At 41.5% G+C, this 16336-nt stretch overlaps 1 protein-coding gene across 7 annotated transcripts in view; it reads right to left on the reverse strand.

Annotated features, from left to right (window-relative positions):
- PDCD1LG2 (programmed cell death 1 ligand 2) overlaps positions 1 to 16063 on the reverse strand; it is a 97701-nt gene extending 81638 nt beyond the window's left edge. For all 7 annotated transcript variants that reach the window (XR_013967709.1, XR_013967710.1, XR_013967711.1 and 4 more), the window contains exons 1-2: positions 15684 to 16063; positions 4725 to 4793 (exon numbers count right to left, since the gene is read on the reverse strand). Coding sequence is in view for 1 of the 7 variants with exons in the window: in XM_080819501.1 (XP_080675627.1) it covers positions 4725 to 4793; positions 15684 to 15708 (94 nt within the window). In the remaining 6 variants the exon portion in view is untranslated. The remainder of the gene's footprint in view (positions 1 to 4724; positions 4794 to 15683) is intronic.
- Between the last annotated feature and the right edge of the window lie 273 nt (positions 16064 to 16336).

Below are 16336 nucleotides of genomic sequence, written 5' to 3' on the forward strand. Positions count from 1 at the left end.
ATGAAAAATTAAGCAAATAAAAGCAGCTGGCTTCAGTAATTCTGGAGCCTTTCTGAAAGTTCTTAGGGAAACTGTCTTTTATTTGCAATCAGGCATCTATAGGAGTCAGCACCTGTCACGTCTCCAGAAACACAAAACAAATCATTTGCATTACCTCCCAAGATAGCTTCCCCTTCAAGCTAATTTTATACTTTTTTTTTCCATTTAATAACAGAAGTTGAAGTTTTTTCAGACTCTGTACTTAATGAACTTGAAAGGTGGGGTCTGCTTGACACAACCACAGCCTTCAGAAAGCTCTAGTTGTTAGTCTAGGATAGAAGCCTGCTCGGGGCTCCTGACTCATCTGCTCCTCTTTGTAGGAATACTGCATGGGGACATGTCATCTCGTAGAAATCCTTTCTACAGCCTGATTGTTCCGCTTTGTATACCTCAGGGGTCTGAAGAAGTAGTTTCAGAGCCTGAAGATAGGTTAAGTGGAGTGACCCAAGGTGTGGTCCCCACCCCAGAGTGACCTCAAGTGTCACCATGGTCATGTGACCCCCTGGCTTTTATCCCTCCCTGGAGGATGAAGAAAGAAGGAAAAATATCAATAAAAGGAGTAATAATTGGAGTTACTTTTCCTCCAAGACCTGACAAAATACAGAAATGAGTATTTCCCCTTAAACGTGTCTGGGTTACAAGATGACCTTAGGTTTTGAAATAAAAACATAAGAAGAAAAGAATTACAACATTACAGAAGTCAGAAGGTGTGCTATGAGGGAAAGCGTACTCGCGAAGAACAGACTGCAGAATGGAGTCCAGAAACAGACCCACACAAATATGACCGACTGACGGTTGACAAAGGTGCAGAGGCAATTCAAGAAAGAAAGGATAGTCTTTTCAACAAAAGAGGCTGAAGAAACTGGACATCCACACACGGAAAAGAAAAAGAATTACCTTCAACCTATACTTTATATCTTCTATGACAATTAACTCAAGAGGGATCACAAACCTAAATGTAAAATGTACAACTATAAAGTGTTTAGAAGAAAACATAGGAGAAAATCTTTGAGAGCTTGGCCTGGGCAGAGTCCTCAGACATGATGCCAGAAGCATAGCTCGTGTAAGAAACAAACATAAGCCGGATTCCACCAGACTTAAAATCTTCGCTGTGTAAAGGACACTGTTAAGAGAATGAAAAGATGAGCCGCAGACTGAGAGAAAATACTTGCATATCACACATCTGTTAAAGGACTTGCATCTGGATTATACAAAGAACTCTAAAACTAAGTAAGAAAATGAATAAGCCAATTAAAAATGGTCAAATAGTTTGAATACAAACTTTACCAAAGAAGGCATATGGATATGTCCAATTGCCATGTGAAAATATGCTTATCATCACTACATACTAGGAAAATGCAAATTAAGCCACAAAGAGATACTTCAACACACCTATTAAAATGACTTTATAAAACACAAAAATGTCAATACCACGGGCTCCCAGGAATGTGCAACAACCGGAGTGCTCATACTTTGCTGCTGGGAAAGCAAAGAAGTCCAGCTACTATGGAGAGTTTTGCTGGTTTCTTATAAAATTAAGTATATACTTACCACATGACCCAGCAATCCTACTCCCAAGTATTTACCCAAGTGAAATGAAAACGTATGTTCTAACAAAAATCTATACATTAGCACTTACAGGAACTTGATTCATAATTGCCCAAAACAGGAAACAACCCAAAAGTCCCTCAGCTGGGGAATGAATAAGCAAAATCTGGTCTATATAAGGGAATACTACTCAGCAACAGAAAGGAATGAGCTCCTGATACTGTAAAAACATGGGTCAATCTCAGTTGTGTTATGATGGGGCACCTGCGTGGCTCAGTTGGAGTATCTGCCTTCAGCTCAGGTCATGATCCCAGGTCCTGGGATTGAGTCCCACCTCAGGTTCCTTGCTCAGCGGGGAGCCTGCTCCTCCCTCTCCCTCTGCCTGCTGCTTTCCCTGCTTGTGCTTTCTCTCTCTCTCTAATGAATGAATGAATGAATGAATAAAATCTTCAATTGCTTTATGCTAAGTGAAAGAAGCCAGAAAAAACACGTCTCTAGGTATGTAGCAGATAATCCCACTTATGCGATTATCTGGAAAATTTAAAACTATAGGACAAAGAATAGATCAGTGGGTACCTCGCTTTAAGAGTTGGGGAGTGTGGGACGCCTGGGTGGCTCAGTTGGTTGGGCAGCTGCCTTCAGCTCAGGTCATGATCCCAGCGTCCTGGGATCGAGTCCCACATCGGGCTCCTTGCTCAGCGGGGAGCCTGCTTCTCCCTCTGCCTCTGCCTGCCACTCTGTCTGCCTGTGCTCACTCTCCCTCTGACAAATAAATAAATCAATAAATCTTAAAAAAAAAAAAAGAGTTGGGGAGTGTTTTGTGTTTGTTTGCTTGGCAAGTGGTGGAATTGTTCTGGATCTTGATTGTGGCGTTGTTTATATGATCACATGTTTGCCAAAAACTCATAGATGTTTCTATTAAAAAGACTAAATGTTGCTGTATGTCAATTTGAAAATAAATAAATGTTTAAACAATGAAATGAAAATGTATTCTTCCAATTTTTCTCTTCAAACTTTAAGCTGTTCGATAGACAACAGAACAGAGCACCCACAGACAGGCAAGTAAGGAAAGGGTTCATGATGAATGGTTTATGTGGGTCATACTCAGAGTCAGTCTTCATCACAGTCTTTAGGAAACACATTTTTTTCAAGAATTGATCTAGCAAGAAACTATTGTTTTTTAAATAACTATAATTTCTCTCAATAAAGGACTGGTTAAATAAATTACAGCATGTCCATTGAAATATATAGATTCACTTTAAAATGAGTGATATCTGTATTTGCTGATTCAGAAACTATAAAGAACATACTTTGCTGAGTGCTTACTAATAATTCTTTTAATGATATTTAGGAAATTTTTTAATGGAGAAAAGGGTAGATAGTAGAGTGTTATGGGGTGGAGGTTATGTAGGACTGGGGCAGGGGAATGTTTTCAGGGAAGGCTGGTACAGGTCCACCATTTGACATGGGTGACTGGTTACAAGCATTCACCTTACGGCAACATGATGGTTTACACTTGTTTCATGTGGTTTTCTCTGCCTGTGGCATCTTTTACAACATAAAAGTTTAAATACAGAAAAATTTTAAAGGATATCAAATCAAAGAAAATGAACTCCTGTGAATCCATTACCTATCCCAAGAACCAGAACATTACTAATGACATACATCTACTTCCTCCACCAAAGGTAATCAGCATCCTGAATATTGTGTTTATTAATCTCTGGCTTATATTCTAGCTCTATCATACATACATACACACACACACACACACACACACACACATACACACACACACATATATATACTGCTTTTATCATATCATTATGATATGCCTATCACATGCATTATATGCACATATTACACATATATAGGTATATTGCAATATATATAGCTATAGGTATATATTGTTTATAAAAAGGACATTGTACTACATGTTGTCTTCCGTGTTTTATTTTTTCTACTTTTTAATCAATATTATGTTATTAAGACTCTTAAATGTATTTGCATATTTTTGCAATTAATTTATTTGAACGCTGTATATTTTTCCATACTGTTCATATACCACAATTTATGCATTATCCTATTGATTAATGTGGATTTGGTTGTTTTGGGCTTCTTTTTTGGAAGGATTAACAACGCTGTTATAAGCATTCTTTTTAAAATTTAAAAATAGAAATTCACATAGAGAAGGTAATAAAGAATTATGTTGATTCAGTCCATATTATCTTTTTTTCTTTCTCAAAGAGAGGAAGTTTAGGGGCGAGCAAGCACGGTGAGGGGGAGGAGGCCATCAAAAATATTCGTGAGGAGAAAGCAGTCCAATTTAGGCAGGTAATTAATATTTGTTTGAACTGATACCATCTGCATAATGTATAGTGGAAAGCAGAGAAGAATTCTAAATTTGAGGAGAAAGCAAGATACAACTTGTTTATACTTTCCTTTTGGTTAATTCTCTCTTTTTAAAAAGATATTATTTATTTATTTGACAGGGAGAGACAGCGAGAGGGAATAAAGCAGGGGAATGGGAGAGGGAGAAGCAGACTCCCTGCTGAGCAGGGAGTCCAATGCGGGGCTCGATCCCAGGACCCTGGGATCATGACCTGAGCTGAAGGCAGACACTTAACAACTGAGCCACTCGGGCGCCTCATCTTTCGGTTAATTCTTCAACATAATCCATCATACATACTTTTTGGTTTTGTGAACATCCAGTATCAACATTCAATATATGTCTATAGTCAAACTTAATTCCAAAATCCCATTCCAAAGGGGGAAGATTAGGGGCTGCCTGCCATGCTTGTTTATCAACATCACCGTGCCCCGTAAGGCAGAAAGGACGTTAGTTGTGTAGAAAGCTTGCCTGTGCCGTCTATTAACTACATAATCTTGGGTAAATTAAATAACTTTTCTGAATTCCAGTTTCTTCATCTGCCCAATGGTTATTGTTTCCGTAAGACAGGGACATGGGCAAGCACAGGCCACCTGGGCACCATTCTTTTCACTGTGCATGTAACAGAGAGTAATCCCACTTCCTCTCAGAGAAAGACTTCAGCCTGAGGACCCCATTCTCATCATTGGCTTCAGCTGGGGGCAACTGCTTACTCCTCTTCCTCAGACCCCCTCCTTTTGCCCATTCTTACCTGCTGTCTGATGAAGCTGCATTCCCAGGCTCAAAATTAGCAGAAGGAGGAACATGGTCTGTACCCGACCTGAAACAGACAATTGAACGTCTCAGCACTTCCTACAGTTTTGCTGGGTCTCGTGATTGGGTGACTTGCTCATTCCTGAAAACAGGGAAATGACACATAAACAAGCCCCTGGAAGAGAAGTTTTAGCTTCTCTCCCAGGGGCTCCGTCGTACCCCAGTCTACTGCCTTCTGGTCATCTTGGAGGCAGTAGAGTTGTAGTGGAGCCCCAGGAAGAGAAGTTCAAAGTTGTTGCCTGGAGGAGATGGGAGACGAGGTAAGAGGAAGCAAGGTGTTCTTCATCAATCCAAATCAGAAGCTCTTCTTCCTTTCCTAACTATGAAGCTGTTCTCATGAGTCACCCACCCTGGTGATTATCTAAGCCCCTTTGTCTCCTCCACAAAACCTCCCATAATTTTTTCAGTAGTGGGTCCTTGAAAACCAAATGACTGTCAAATGAATAATGCACACCAACTTCTTCAGGTGGACTTGAACTCTGAGAGTCAGATACTCAAGGACAGCGCTCAGTAGAGCAGAGAGAGATTCTCAATAAACACTTGATATTTGCCTGAGCAGGAGAGTGTCAGGCTCTTTTGAGTGTTGTGATCAAGTTTGCCTATTATTTGAACTACATGTTACTAAGAAGTTTAGACAGGAAGAGCACAGAACTGGCTACACTGAGTGGGTGCCTGACTTTGGTCCTGCTAGTCCTCCTACACTTCTACCTTTGTTCTCAGGCTTTCTCAAATCCAAGGATTTCTTGTGTTTGAGGCAAAAGGGACAGGATATATCACTGTGAACTAGTCTGTCTTCAAAGAGACTTTCAAAATTTTACTGGCCATGGAACCATTTTTCCAAGGGAAATTGGTTGGAGCCATAAGGCTAAGTCAGATGCTTCTCTGAGTGTGATGGAAAGCCAGCAGAGGATCTCAATCAGGTGAACGACATATCTCATTACATTTTCAAAAGAGGACTCAGCTTTGGCATAGACAATAGAGACTTGGGAAGGACAGTGGGTTGGACAAGAATAGAAGCAGGATGATCAGTGAGGAATGGTTTCACAGAGATGATAGTTCGGTTTGAGTGGTGGTGCTGGTAGAGGTGAGAAGTGGTCTGTAGAGAGGTATATATTATATACAAATATATATTTGTTCTTTAAACTTATTTTTTCCAACAGCCTTCTTGAAGTATAATTGACATACAATAAAAGAGTATATGTGTGTGCATGTGTGTGTGTATATTCATATATACTTAAAATACAGACAGTTTAGTGGTACAATTCAGTGGTTTTCAGTATATTCACAGAATTGTGAAATCCACACCACTATCTAATTTTGGATTATTTTCATTACCCTAAAAAGGAACCCACTACCCACTGACGGTAATTTCCCAATTCCCCTCCCCTGTCCTTCCAATCTCTGGCAACCACCAATATACTTTCTGTCTCTGTTGTTTTGCTCATTCTGGATATTTCATAAAAATGGAATCATACACTATGTGGCCTTTTGAATCTAGCTGTTTTCACTGAGCTTCATATTTTCAAGATTCATTTATGTTGTAGCATGTATCGGTACCTCATGCCTTTTCATGATTGAATAACATTTCATTGTATGAATATACATCTTGTTTATCCGTTCATCAGCTGATGGACATTTGGGTTGTTTCTAGTTGTTGGCTTTTAGAATAATGCTGCTACGGACATTCACATACAAACTTCTGTGTAGACATGTTTTCAGTTCTCTTGGATATGTAGGAGTGGAATTGCTTGGCTAAATGGTAATTCTTTGTTTAACTTTTTTAGAAACTGCCACACAAGTGTTTATCAAATACATAATGTGCAAATATGTTCTCTCATTCTGCAAACTGTCTTTTCAGTTTCTTGATAGTGTTCTTTGAAGCACAAATATTTTAATTTAATTTTAAAGCACAAATTAATTTAATTCTGATGAAGCCCAATTTATCTATTTTTTCTTTTATTGGTTATGCTTTAGGTGGCATATCTAAGAAACCATCGCCAAATCCAAGGTTCCAAAGATTTACATCTATATTTTTTTCCGAGTATTTTATAGTTTTAGTTCTTATATTGAGGTTTCTGATCCATTTTGAGGGCTTTAAAAAAATAATAATTGTTCTTTTTCTTAAGGAGTTTATTTATTTATTTGACACAGACAGAGAGAGAACACAAGCTGGCAGAGTACCAGGCAGAGAGAGAGGGAGAAACAGGCTCCCCGCTGAGCGAGGACCCTGAAGCGGGGCTCAACCCCAGCACCCTGGGATCATGACCTAAGCAGAAGGTAGTCATTTAACCAACTGAGCCACCGAGGTGCCCCAATAATTGTTCTTTTATAGTCTAAATCACCGTAGTTTTAGCCACTAGAAGTCCCTTCAAGGTAGCCTCTGTTTGCTTTTCACACAATCCTATTAATCTTGGGAAGCTTGTTTGCTTTCTGCACAAGTTGCCTTAAGCTGATTTCATGTCTCTGCTGCCCAAGCATGCAATTAACCTTTCTCTACAAAGTGTTTTTTTTTCTTCCAATTTTTTAAAAACTAGAAAAAAATAAGAACCAGTTTACCCATTTCTCCCACCCCCCTTAACCCCTACCTCTGGCAACCACCAATCTATTCTCTGTATCTATGAGCTTGGTTTGTTTGTTTGTTTTAGATTCCACACATAAGTGAAACCATACAGCATTCATCTTTCTCTGACTTATTTCGCTTAGTGTAATAATACTCTTGAGGTCCATCCATGTTGTTGCAAATAGCAAAGTTTCATTCTATTTTTGGCTGAGTAATATTCCATTACGTGCACACACATACACACATGTACACAGGTTGATCCATATCTTGGCTATTGTAAATAATACTGCAATAATACTGCAACAAACATGGGGTATATATATCTTTTTGAGTTAGCATTTTCATTTTCTTCAGATAAATACCCAGAAGTGGAATTGTTGGATCATATGGTAGTTTTATTCTTTATTTATCTTTTTTTTTAGGAACCTCTACGCTGTTTTCCACAGTGGCTGTACCCACTTAGAATCCCACCAGTGTGCATAGGGGTTTCCATTTCTCCACATCCTCACCAACACTTGTTATCTCTTATCTTTTTGATACTAGCCATTCTAACAAGTGTGAGGTGATAACTCATGGTGGTTTTGATTTGCATTTCCCTGATGATTACTGATGTTGAGCATCTTTTCATGAACCTGTTGGTTATTTGTCTTTTTTTGAAAAATATCTATTCAGATCCTCTACCCATTTTTGTTTTGACTCTGTGTGTGTGTGTGTGTGTTACTATTGAGTTGTATGAGTTCTTTAGGTATTTTGGACTAATATTAACCCTTTATCACATATATGATTTGCAAATATTTCTCCCGTTCAGTAGGTTGACTTAAATTTATTGATGATTTCCTTTGCTGTGCAGAAGCTTTTTAGTTTGATACAGCTTTTTAGTTTGATGCTTTTTTAGTTTAATTTTTGCTTTTGTTGTTTTTGGTTTTGGTTGGTGTCAGATTAAAAAATCATCACCAACTCCAATGTCAAGGAGCTCATCACCTAGGTTTTCTTCTAGGACTTTTTTGGTTTCAGGTCTTAGATTCAAGTCTTTAATCCATTTTGAATTAATTTCTGTGCATGGTGTAAAAGAGTGGTCCAGTTTCATTCTATTGTGTATGGCTGTCCAATATTTCTGACGTTATTTATTGAAGACTTTGGAATATATCCCTTAGTTACTTCATTTTGCCTGACTCTGTGTTTCCACACAGTAGATGAAACAACTCCCTCTCCCAGTCTTGAAGAACTGATCTTATGTAGGAGATGAAACTTGATGTCCAACCGTGCCTTAGTTCTTGGTTGTCCTGCAAACCTTTGTGCTTGTCTAAGCAGTCGATTTTATTTTTAATAGCTTCTAGCAGTGGAGGATATGCCAAGACCTGTCAGTAGCCCAAAGAGGAGGATCTTAGTACCTAGATTCAGGTTGGTTGAAAGTCAGATCCTTAGGCAGCAGCTTGTGATATATGCAAATGATACAGTCCTGTGGGCTGGAACTGTAAGTCCTATTGTCTACCAAGGCCAGGCAATCTGGAGGTGTTCTCTGGGGTCAGTCACAAAATTCTGGGCTCCAGATGACCATATCACCTTTCTTCTGGATCATACTGCTGAGTGGAAGCAAGGCAGAGGGAGAGCACCAAGATTGCGTCCACAGCCTATGTTCCTTGAGAGCAGCTCTGTGGGCCACTAAATGTGTGCAAGACTGTAGGGTTACCCCTCAGGCTGAAGCTCTAGGAGAAGCAAAGTGCTAACTTTAAACTGGAGAAGATGGAGAAAAACAGATTAAGGAGCAGAAATCAGTACATGGTTTGAGACACTAGTCATTCACATGAAGATGTTTAGTAAGTAGTTGGATAACAGTCTAGAGTTTGGGGTAAAGATAAATTTGGGAGTCCTCAATAGCTACATGTTACTTAATGCCAGGGAGCTGCATGACATTACCACAAGAGACATACAAGAGAAAAAGCATCCAAGGATTGAGATGTGGGGGATTTCAATGTGCAGGGATCTCTGGGAGGGACGGCACTAGCAAAGAAGATCGAGGGAAAGGGCAAAAATGGAAATTAATCAAGTCTTTTATTTTCTGTATTCTGATGCTTGATGATCCTGCAGGGTTGCCCCTCCCAGGATTAGCCAGTTCCTAGAGATAGTAAACAACTGACCCAGGGGAGGCCTTTCAAATGCAAATGAAGCAACTGAGAATCCCTAACTTCAGCCGTCTCCTTTACAGCCCTAAACTCCCCAGGGCCAGGTACCACACAACAAGGGACAGCCCCTCTGTTCCAAATCCTGATGAGCTATTTCAAACTAGACAATTGAAGCCTGCCTACCCTGCCTTGCCCACTCCTTCTTGTGGAAACCACAATAAAGACTTCTAGCCACATTTCCCCTTCTGCTCTTCCTCCTGTCTGACCCTGATGCCTGTGTGGCCCCTAAAGTGTGGCATGCCTCCTTCTCTCTGGGTCTGAGAACAACAAACTTTTTTTTTCAATAGCAGTTATCTCCTGATCTGTTGGCCTCGCCATACCTCAATTATAAAGAAAGAGCTTAAAAGGCAGTGCTATAAGGAGGGAGTGCTCGGTTGAGCCAAATGCTGCTGAGAGCTGCCATTAGCAGTGTGGAGGTCATGAGTGAGCCTGCCAAGCAGGACATCGGGGGATTTGTGCAGATGAGCGCCTGTGTAAAGTGGAGAGAAAGTAAGGGTAAGGGTACAGAGACAAGAGAATACAGGCAACATTTCAGAGAAGAGTGTTATAATGGGAGCGAGCAATGACGCAGTAGCTAGAAGAGACTGTGAGGTCCACAGTGGGCTGTAGTCTTGTTCTCATTTTAGGGAGGGACATATCAGTGGGTATCAACTGGGAGCCCCATCAAGTGCTTTCCATAGGGAAATGCTGGACCTTAGCTGGACTTGAAGACTCTGCTCCTTATTGAAATGCAAATGTACCCAGACAAGGTATCATCCTAATGCTGCACTTGCCCAGCATCCTTATTTCTGGAGCTCAAAACAAGAGCGTGTAACATGCTCTGGCAACAGAAAGGATGCCTAGCTCACCACCCCCCTGGCTGTAACTTCCCTCTCTTCTTTGCCCATCCGGGGGACTTTCCTTGTACAATGTCTCCTTTGGCCAAGAGAGAGATAGACACTCTTAGGAAGGTACTTTCCAACCTTCTAGGGGTAGTATCTTCTGTGCAATGGATAAGATCTCACACTCTAAAGTCAGACACATTTGAGCTCAAATCCTGGGTCTAGAAATTAGGAGCCTTTAAGACCTGGATGCTTTATTAAAACTCTTTGTGCCCCCTTTTCCTATAATGCCAATAATAATAATAATAACAGCCACCTCAAGCCAGAATCTTGCATGTGTCATCTTAAACTTACACATCTCTCATCTTGAAAATCCAGTCCATCCCCCAGTCCTGTTAATTCTGTGTTGGGATACTTCTGGATGATGTCTTTTCTTTTTACAACCCCACTGCTATCACCTTAATTCTTGTCATTCCTCCTTATATTGAAACAGAGCTTCCTGCTCAAAACCCTTTGATGACTCAACATTTCACTGAGAATAAAATCCTAAGTCTGTCTAGTAGCCCAGGCAAGAGAGACATTTGCCTTGCGCCCCATGCTTTAGAAGACCCAAGAGTGGCCATGCCTCTCCCTGCAGTGTGAGGCGTTTGCAGAACTGAGAGTGTCCTCTGGAGCTCTTGACCCCACCACCCATTACAGTCTGGGTTCCTGCGACTCTGGAAATCTCTAAACGGCCCTAAACCTGCTCCCAGGCCTGTGGGCTTCTTCCTCAGATCCACTGTCCAAGGGCTGACCCTGCTGCCAGGGTGCACCTCCCCGCATCCAGAGACTTCCCTTGCTCTCTCTGGTGAGACTGCCTTGTGCGGATTGCGGGAGCACTGCCTCTCTCTCCAGCATGCCCAACTCTCCTCTTTACCAAGGCACTCATTCCCACCTAACATACCATATAATGTACTCATTTATATTAGATTAGATTTATATTAGATTATCAGCTGCTGTCTTCTGTAAGAATACAATCACTAAAAGGACTGAGATCTTTGTTTCACGTACTACCATCCTTCAGTCCCTAGAGCCGTGTCTGGTAGGACGTTGGCACTCCGATAATACTGGCTGAATGAATGAACCCTTTACCTGTAGGCAGAAGAGTCTCCTGAACATGGAATTACCAAATGTGATCATGACACTCCTGCTGAAAAGACTTCAATAGCTCCCACTATTTATAAGGCCTTAGCGTGGACTACGCAACCCTTTGTGATCTGGTCCCTCCTGCCTCAGTCACAGAAATAATACATGTGCTCTCCATGACCGGGTCCTCACAGCGGCTCTGGGAGTCTAGTCTCTCATATCCGATCTTACTTTATCTTGTCTAATCTTATTTTCCCTCTATCTCAGTTTCTACTTGAGCTCAAAGAAACTGTCCTGGGTCACAAATACTTCCTTAAGTGGCTTTACGTTCTTCTGCCTTCAACACAAGGAGATAAGCCTTTCCTAACTGCTCTCAGCTGTTCCTCTTGCCTTAATTGTCATCTGCTGTTAACTAGTGTTAATAGCACTTACCTCCATGCTGGTATAATAACTGGCTACACATCTGTCTTCCGTGCTAGAACAAGAGTTCTTTGAACTGTGTTAGGTCCTTAGAAGAATTTTCTTTTTCTTTGTGTGTGTTTGCGTGTACGTGTGTGTGTGGTGTGTTTCATAACTGTTTATAACCAATTATGACTGTTCCCTGAATGGACAGATGAATGAGTGCATGCATGGCAATTCAGCGTCATACTCTGAGACCACTGGCCCCCAAGCTGACTCCGTTGTCTATTGGAGAAACAGAAAACTTAATTTGGTTAATAATTTTGGCCCCAAATAAGAAAGAAATTTTCATCAGTTTAAGTCTCTGACAGTGGAATGCGCTGCTAACGGGATGGGGACATCACCTGCCCCCTTAAAATCGCTTGAGCGAAGGTGCATATTGAAGGAAGTGCTTCCACAAGAGATGGGAGATTAAGAGAATATCTCTTTAGTAGGATTATTTACAAGGTTGTCTCCCCGAAGAATGTTTCCATAGGTCCCCCAAGCCCCTCACCAATCTCTCTCAAAAGGCCAGTCCATCTCAATGAGATCTTTGCCCTCTGGGCGCCTTCGGAAAATGACATTTTCTGAAAGAGCAGGTTCTGGAAACCTTCAATATTAGGAGAGTATGAACTCTTTTCTCTTCAGGCTGGCAAAGCCTGAAAGGGTTTATTTGGAGAACTTATAGAGTACATTGCCAAAATTAATTAACTCAAGGATAATTTGTAAAGCATCCATATGTAAGGCTCTCCTTTGGCCAAAAGAGCATAGAGATGACTCTTCACCATGAGATGAAATGAATGTGTTCAAACAACCATGCCTCCTCTTTAGTCTCCCCTTTTAAAATTCACCTTGGTTTGGATGTAAGTATCTTACTGTCCTGGCCTGCACGGCTTTTCGTTTTTATCTTAATTGTATATTCCTTAGGTATGAGCTGCTTGGGCTGGAGCTTTCATCAGACAGGATGCTCATTGTAGCTACCTGTTCTCAGGCAAGCTACCCTCAAAGGGGTACATTGGAACAGGAGCAGAAAAAAATCAGTTTTCAATCACATAATCAGTTTAGCTGAATTTCTTCATTTCCAGATAATTCTTAATTAATTTCTGGGTAATTCTTAACAATGCTGCCCATGAACACACCCTAGCAGTTGAGATGTCATTGTGGTATAAAACAGAACCGAACAGCATAGGATAAAAGACTCAAGAACATTTTCTGGCACCTCTACGAAGAGTCATGAAGGGTCTCTCACTCACAAGTTCTCAGGCCTGAGAGAGAGAAGAAGCAAAAGTTACTCTTTTTAGATTGGTGAAAAGTCCTGCTCAGATTGCTTTCCTGCCTTTGCTCTCGCCCAGGTCACCAGGGAAGCCGAGCTAGGCATTAGAAGACAATAGTCTCTTTAACCTCAGTTCAAGTTTAACTTAAATTTTAATTGCATCTCAACTCTTTAGCCAACAAATGCTATGCTCCCACTTTTTGCAAGTCTTCAAATTAGGGAATCAATTCCAATCAAAGTGGGGAATCAAGAAAAGGGTTCATGTAAGAAAGGGTTCCTGCCCTTGAAGACATGATATCATAGTCAGAAAGCCAAAATTCTGTACACATGAAAAATGGTAAGAAGTGATGTGAAAGGTGTTGCATAAAAATGCCCCAATCATGGAAGCTGACTGGTGGAAGGATACTTCTAAGATGAGTGGGCTTTGGAGAGGTGGAGCTACTCTTGAGGCCCTGAAGAACTATTAGAAATAATCTCAGAGATTCACACACACAGAGCTTGTTGAGGGGGAGTGGGAGTAGCATATCTCCACTGGAAATACAGGTTGAGCCAAAAATGTCAAGGGCTTAATGCCAGGTAGAGCTGCCAGGAAGAGATAGTGACAGTTCCTAAAAGGAGTGTTTAAAATAGATGAAAGCTGGTGGGGTTTTTTCGTTCTTCTTTTTTTTTTTAATCTTTTTTGTTTGTTTGTTTAATCTGTATAGAACTGAGGGAGTGAAATGGAACACCAATCACTCAACTAGAGGGTCATGGTATTAATCCAAATATTTGGTAAAGTCCCTGATTCAGGGTCAGAAAAGGGAAGAAAGGCAGAGGAAGGAGAAACTTATTACAAGACAATTCACAAAACAATTGACAAAGCAATTAACAAGTGATCATCCATTCAGGAAAGAAGGAGAAGCAACAAGTTGGACTGTGGTTTTGAGACCTGACAATTAAGACCACTCTGACGCCACAGCAGAAGGATGAGACGACAGAAATACTAGATCAGGAGCCAGGTTTTAGAGCTGGGTTCTATGAAATGAATTGGGTTTGGGTCGCGAAGGAATTGAAACAATTCAAGAAAAATGAAAGCCTAAAGCTTGGGACACAATTCGGTGATAGAGATAAAGATAAAAAAATTATTCCAATATGCAAATGTTAATTGACATTGGGGAATGAATCAACTTTCTTATGGGGAGACTATAAAAACACAGGTTAGAGAAAAAGGTCTGAAGTCTGACGAATGCCCCCCAATCAGGAGAGGAGGCACAGGAGACAAGAGAAGAAGGCAAGGAAGAAATGGTCCTAAGAGTATGAGAAGCTTCCCCACTATAGTGTCTCAGAGCCGAGGAAGGAAAACTCTAAGAAGCAGAGGGGGTTGGTAACAGAGGTCCGGAAAATGAGAAGTGGGAACAAGCCCTTAGAGGGGTTAGAGAGGGCTGGAAGGCATTGAGCTAACTGGGGCTGGATAAACTTTCAGATTCCCTCACGTCACCCTATGCACTGTGCCAGGCACTTGGGATTGAGAGAACCTAAAAGGCGCAGTCCTTGCCCAGGAAGAGCTCGGGCTGAATGGAAAGGCTCATACCCAAGAGAAATATGGGGAGAAGACACCTGAAGCTGTAGGTAAGGAAGAGCTGCTGGGAAGTGAGAGCTCAAATGATGAACATGCGGAGACCACTTCTGCTCTCAGAGCAATATGATTCTTCCACTCCTTGACTCTCAGGCTTGGAAGGGAGCTTGGAGAATATCTAAGCAATTGGCATTGGACTCCTGAGACCATGTCTGATTATTGGTGACACTGAGTATTCTTGCTGTGCATTCTGTCAACGGATATCTGTGATTCCATTCCACAGAACCATGGGAATTCAGCGTTAGAAGGCCTTATTTGCAGGGAACTTCACTCAAGCCGCTCCTTTCAACCCTCTCCCACAAGAATCCATAGTCATCTCTTTCCTACAATCTGCACCCAGGCAGTGAGCAATGAAGAACAGAGGCCGCAAGTTTCTCTCATTTAGCTAAACTTGCTCTAATCGAATCATGTTGTTTTTTTTAAGTAACGGTTGCCTGTATTATAAGTTAATTTCATTGTAGGTGCATTTTTGTTGTTGCTCTTCTGTGTTTTAAACAGCTTATTCTTAGAGCATAGCTTGTCAACACTGGCTCACCTGGAATGGTGATTGCCTGCCAAAGGGATAACCACAAAAGATGTCTATTGTAAAAAAAGACACAAATTTTTAAGTTCCAATGATCCTCCCCAAATGGTAAGCTGAGAGACAATCTCAAGATAGTCCGTTTCTTTTTCACTGCGCATTTATTACATGCAGAAAAAAACAAACAAACCCTCACCTCCTAAAACTTTCCAACACAAGTAAAAAGTAGACGAGCAAGGAGGAGAAATCCCACTATTTTGGAGATAGCCAGAAATGAGCTTGTTGGTGTCTGTGAGCACAACCGCCAAGGCAGATTTCCTCCTGCCCCCAGTGGTGTGGAGTGAAAGTCTGCCCGCACTTACCCAACCGTGGCGGCCTCATCATCATCTGCAACACCAGCTCAAGACAGGAGAAAGTCTCAGCCTCCGAGATACTCGCAGCAGAATTCGGTACCTCTCCTCAGGGAAAGACGCAAAGGAAAATACAACAAACAGTTGCTCTTGCATCAGATCCCCTCCTAGAAGCCAACAAACAGCCAAGACAAAATAAAACAAAACAAATGTAGGTTATGCCTTGAGCACTACAACAAGCAGTAGCTCCAAAGCAGGACTCCTTCTGGCTGGCAGAGGGACATACGAGAATGGGTCATGAAAAACCGTCACTTAAGGTTCTTGAGGCAAGGGAGGAAAAGATATCCTCTCCATCCAGCTCAGGCTTCCTTGTAACATGAGGGTAATTCAAACCAAAACTGACTGTGAGGAACTGACCGAAGCCCAGCCTCCTGAGAAGTTTTGGTTTTGCTTTCAAGCATGGCTTCTTGGCCCTCAGGTACTCCTTGAACCATGTCCCTGGGGAAGCAAGTACAAGCTTAGTGGTGGGAGCGGGGTGGGAAAGAACGCCAGCATGTTCTCGCTCTGCGCCTGGAACCTCACACAGGTACCTCTGTGAGCTTCCCAGTGCTGTCGTCAGGAGCTATCACAGACCGGGTGGCTTCAAACAACAGACACTGTGCTCC

The sequence above is a fragment of the Martes martes genome (assembly GCF_963455335.1).
Source record: "Martes martes genome assembly, chromosome: 12".
In the NCBI taxonomy this organism is placed as follows: Eukaryota; Metazoa; Chordata; class Mammalia; order Carnivora; family Mustelidae; genus Martes; species Martes martes.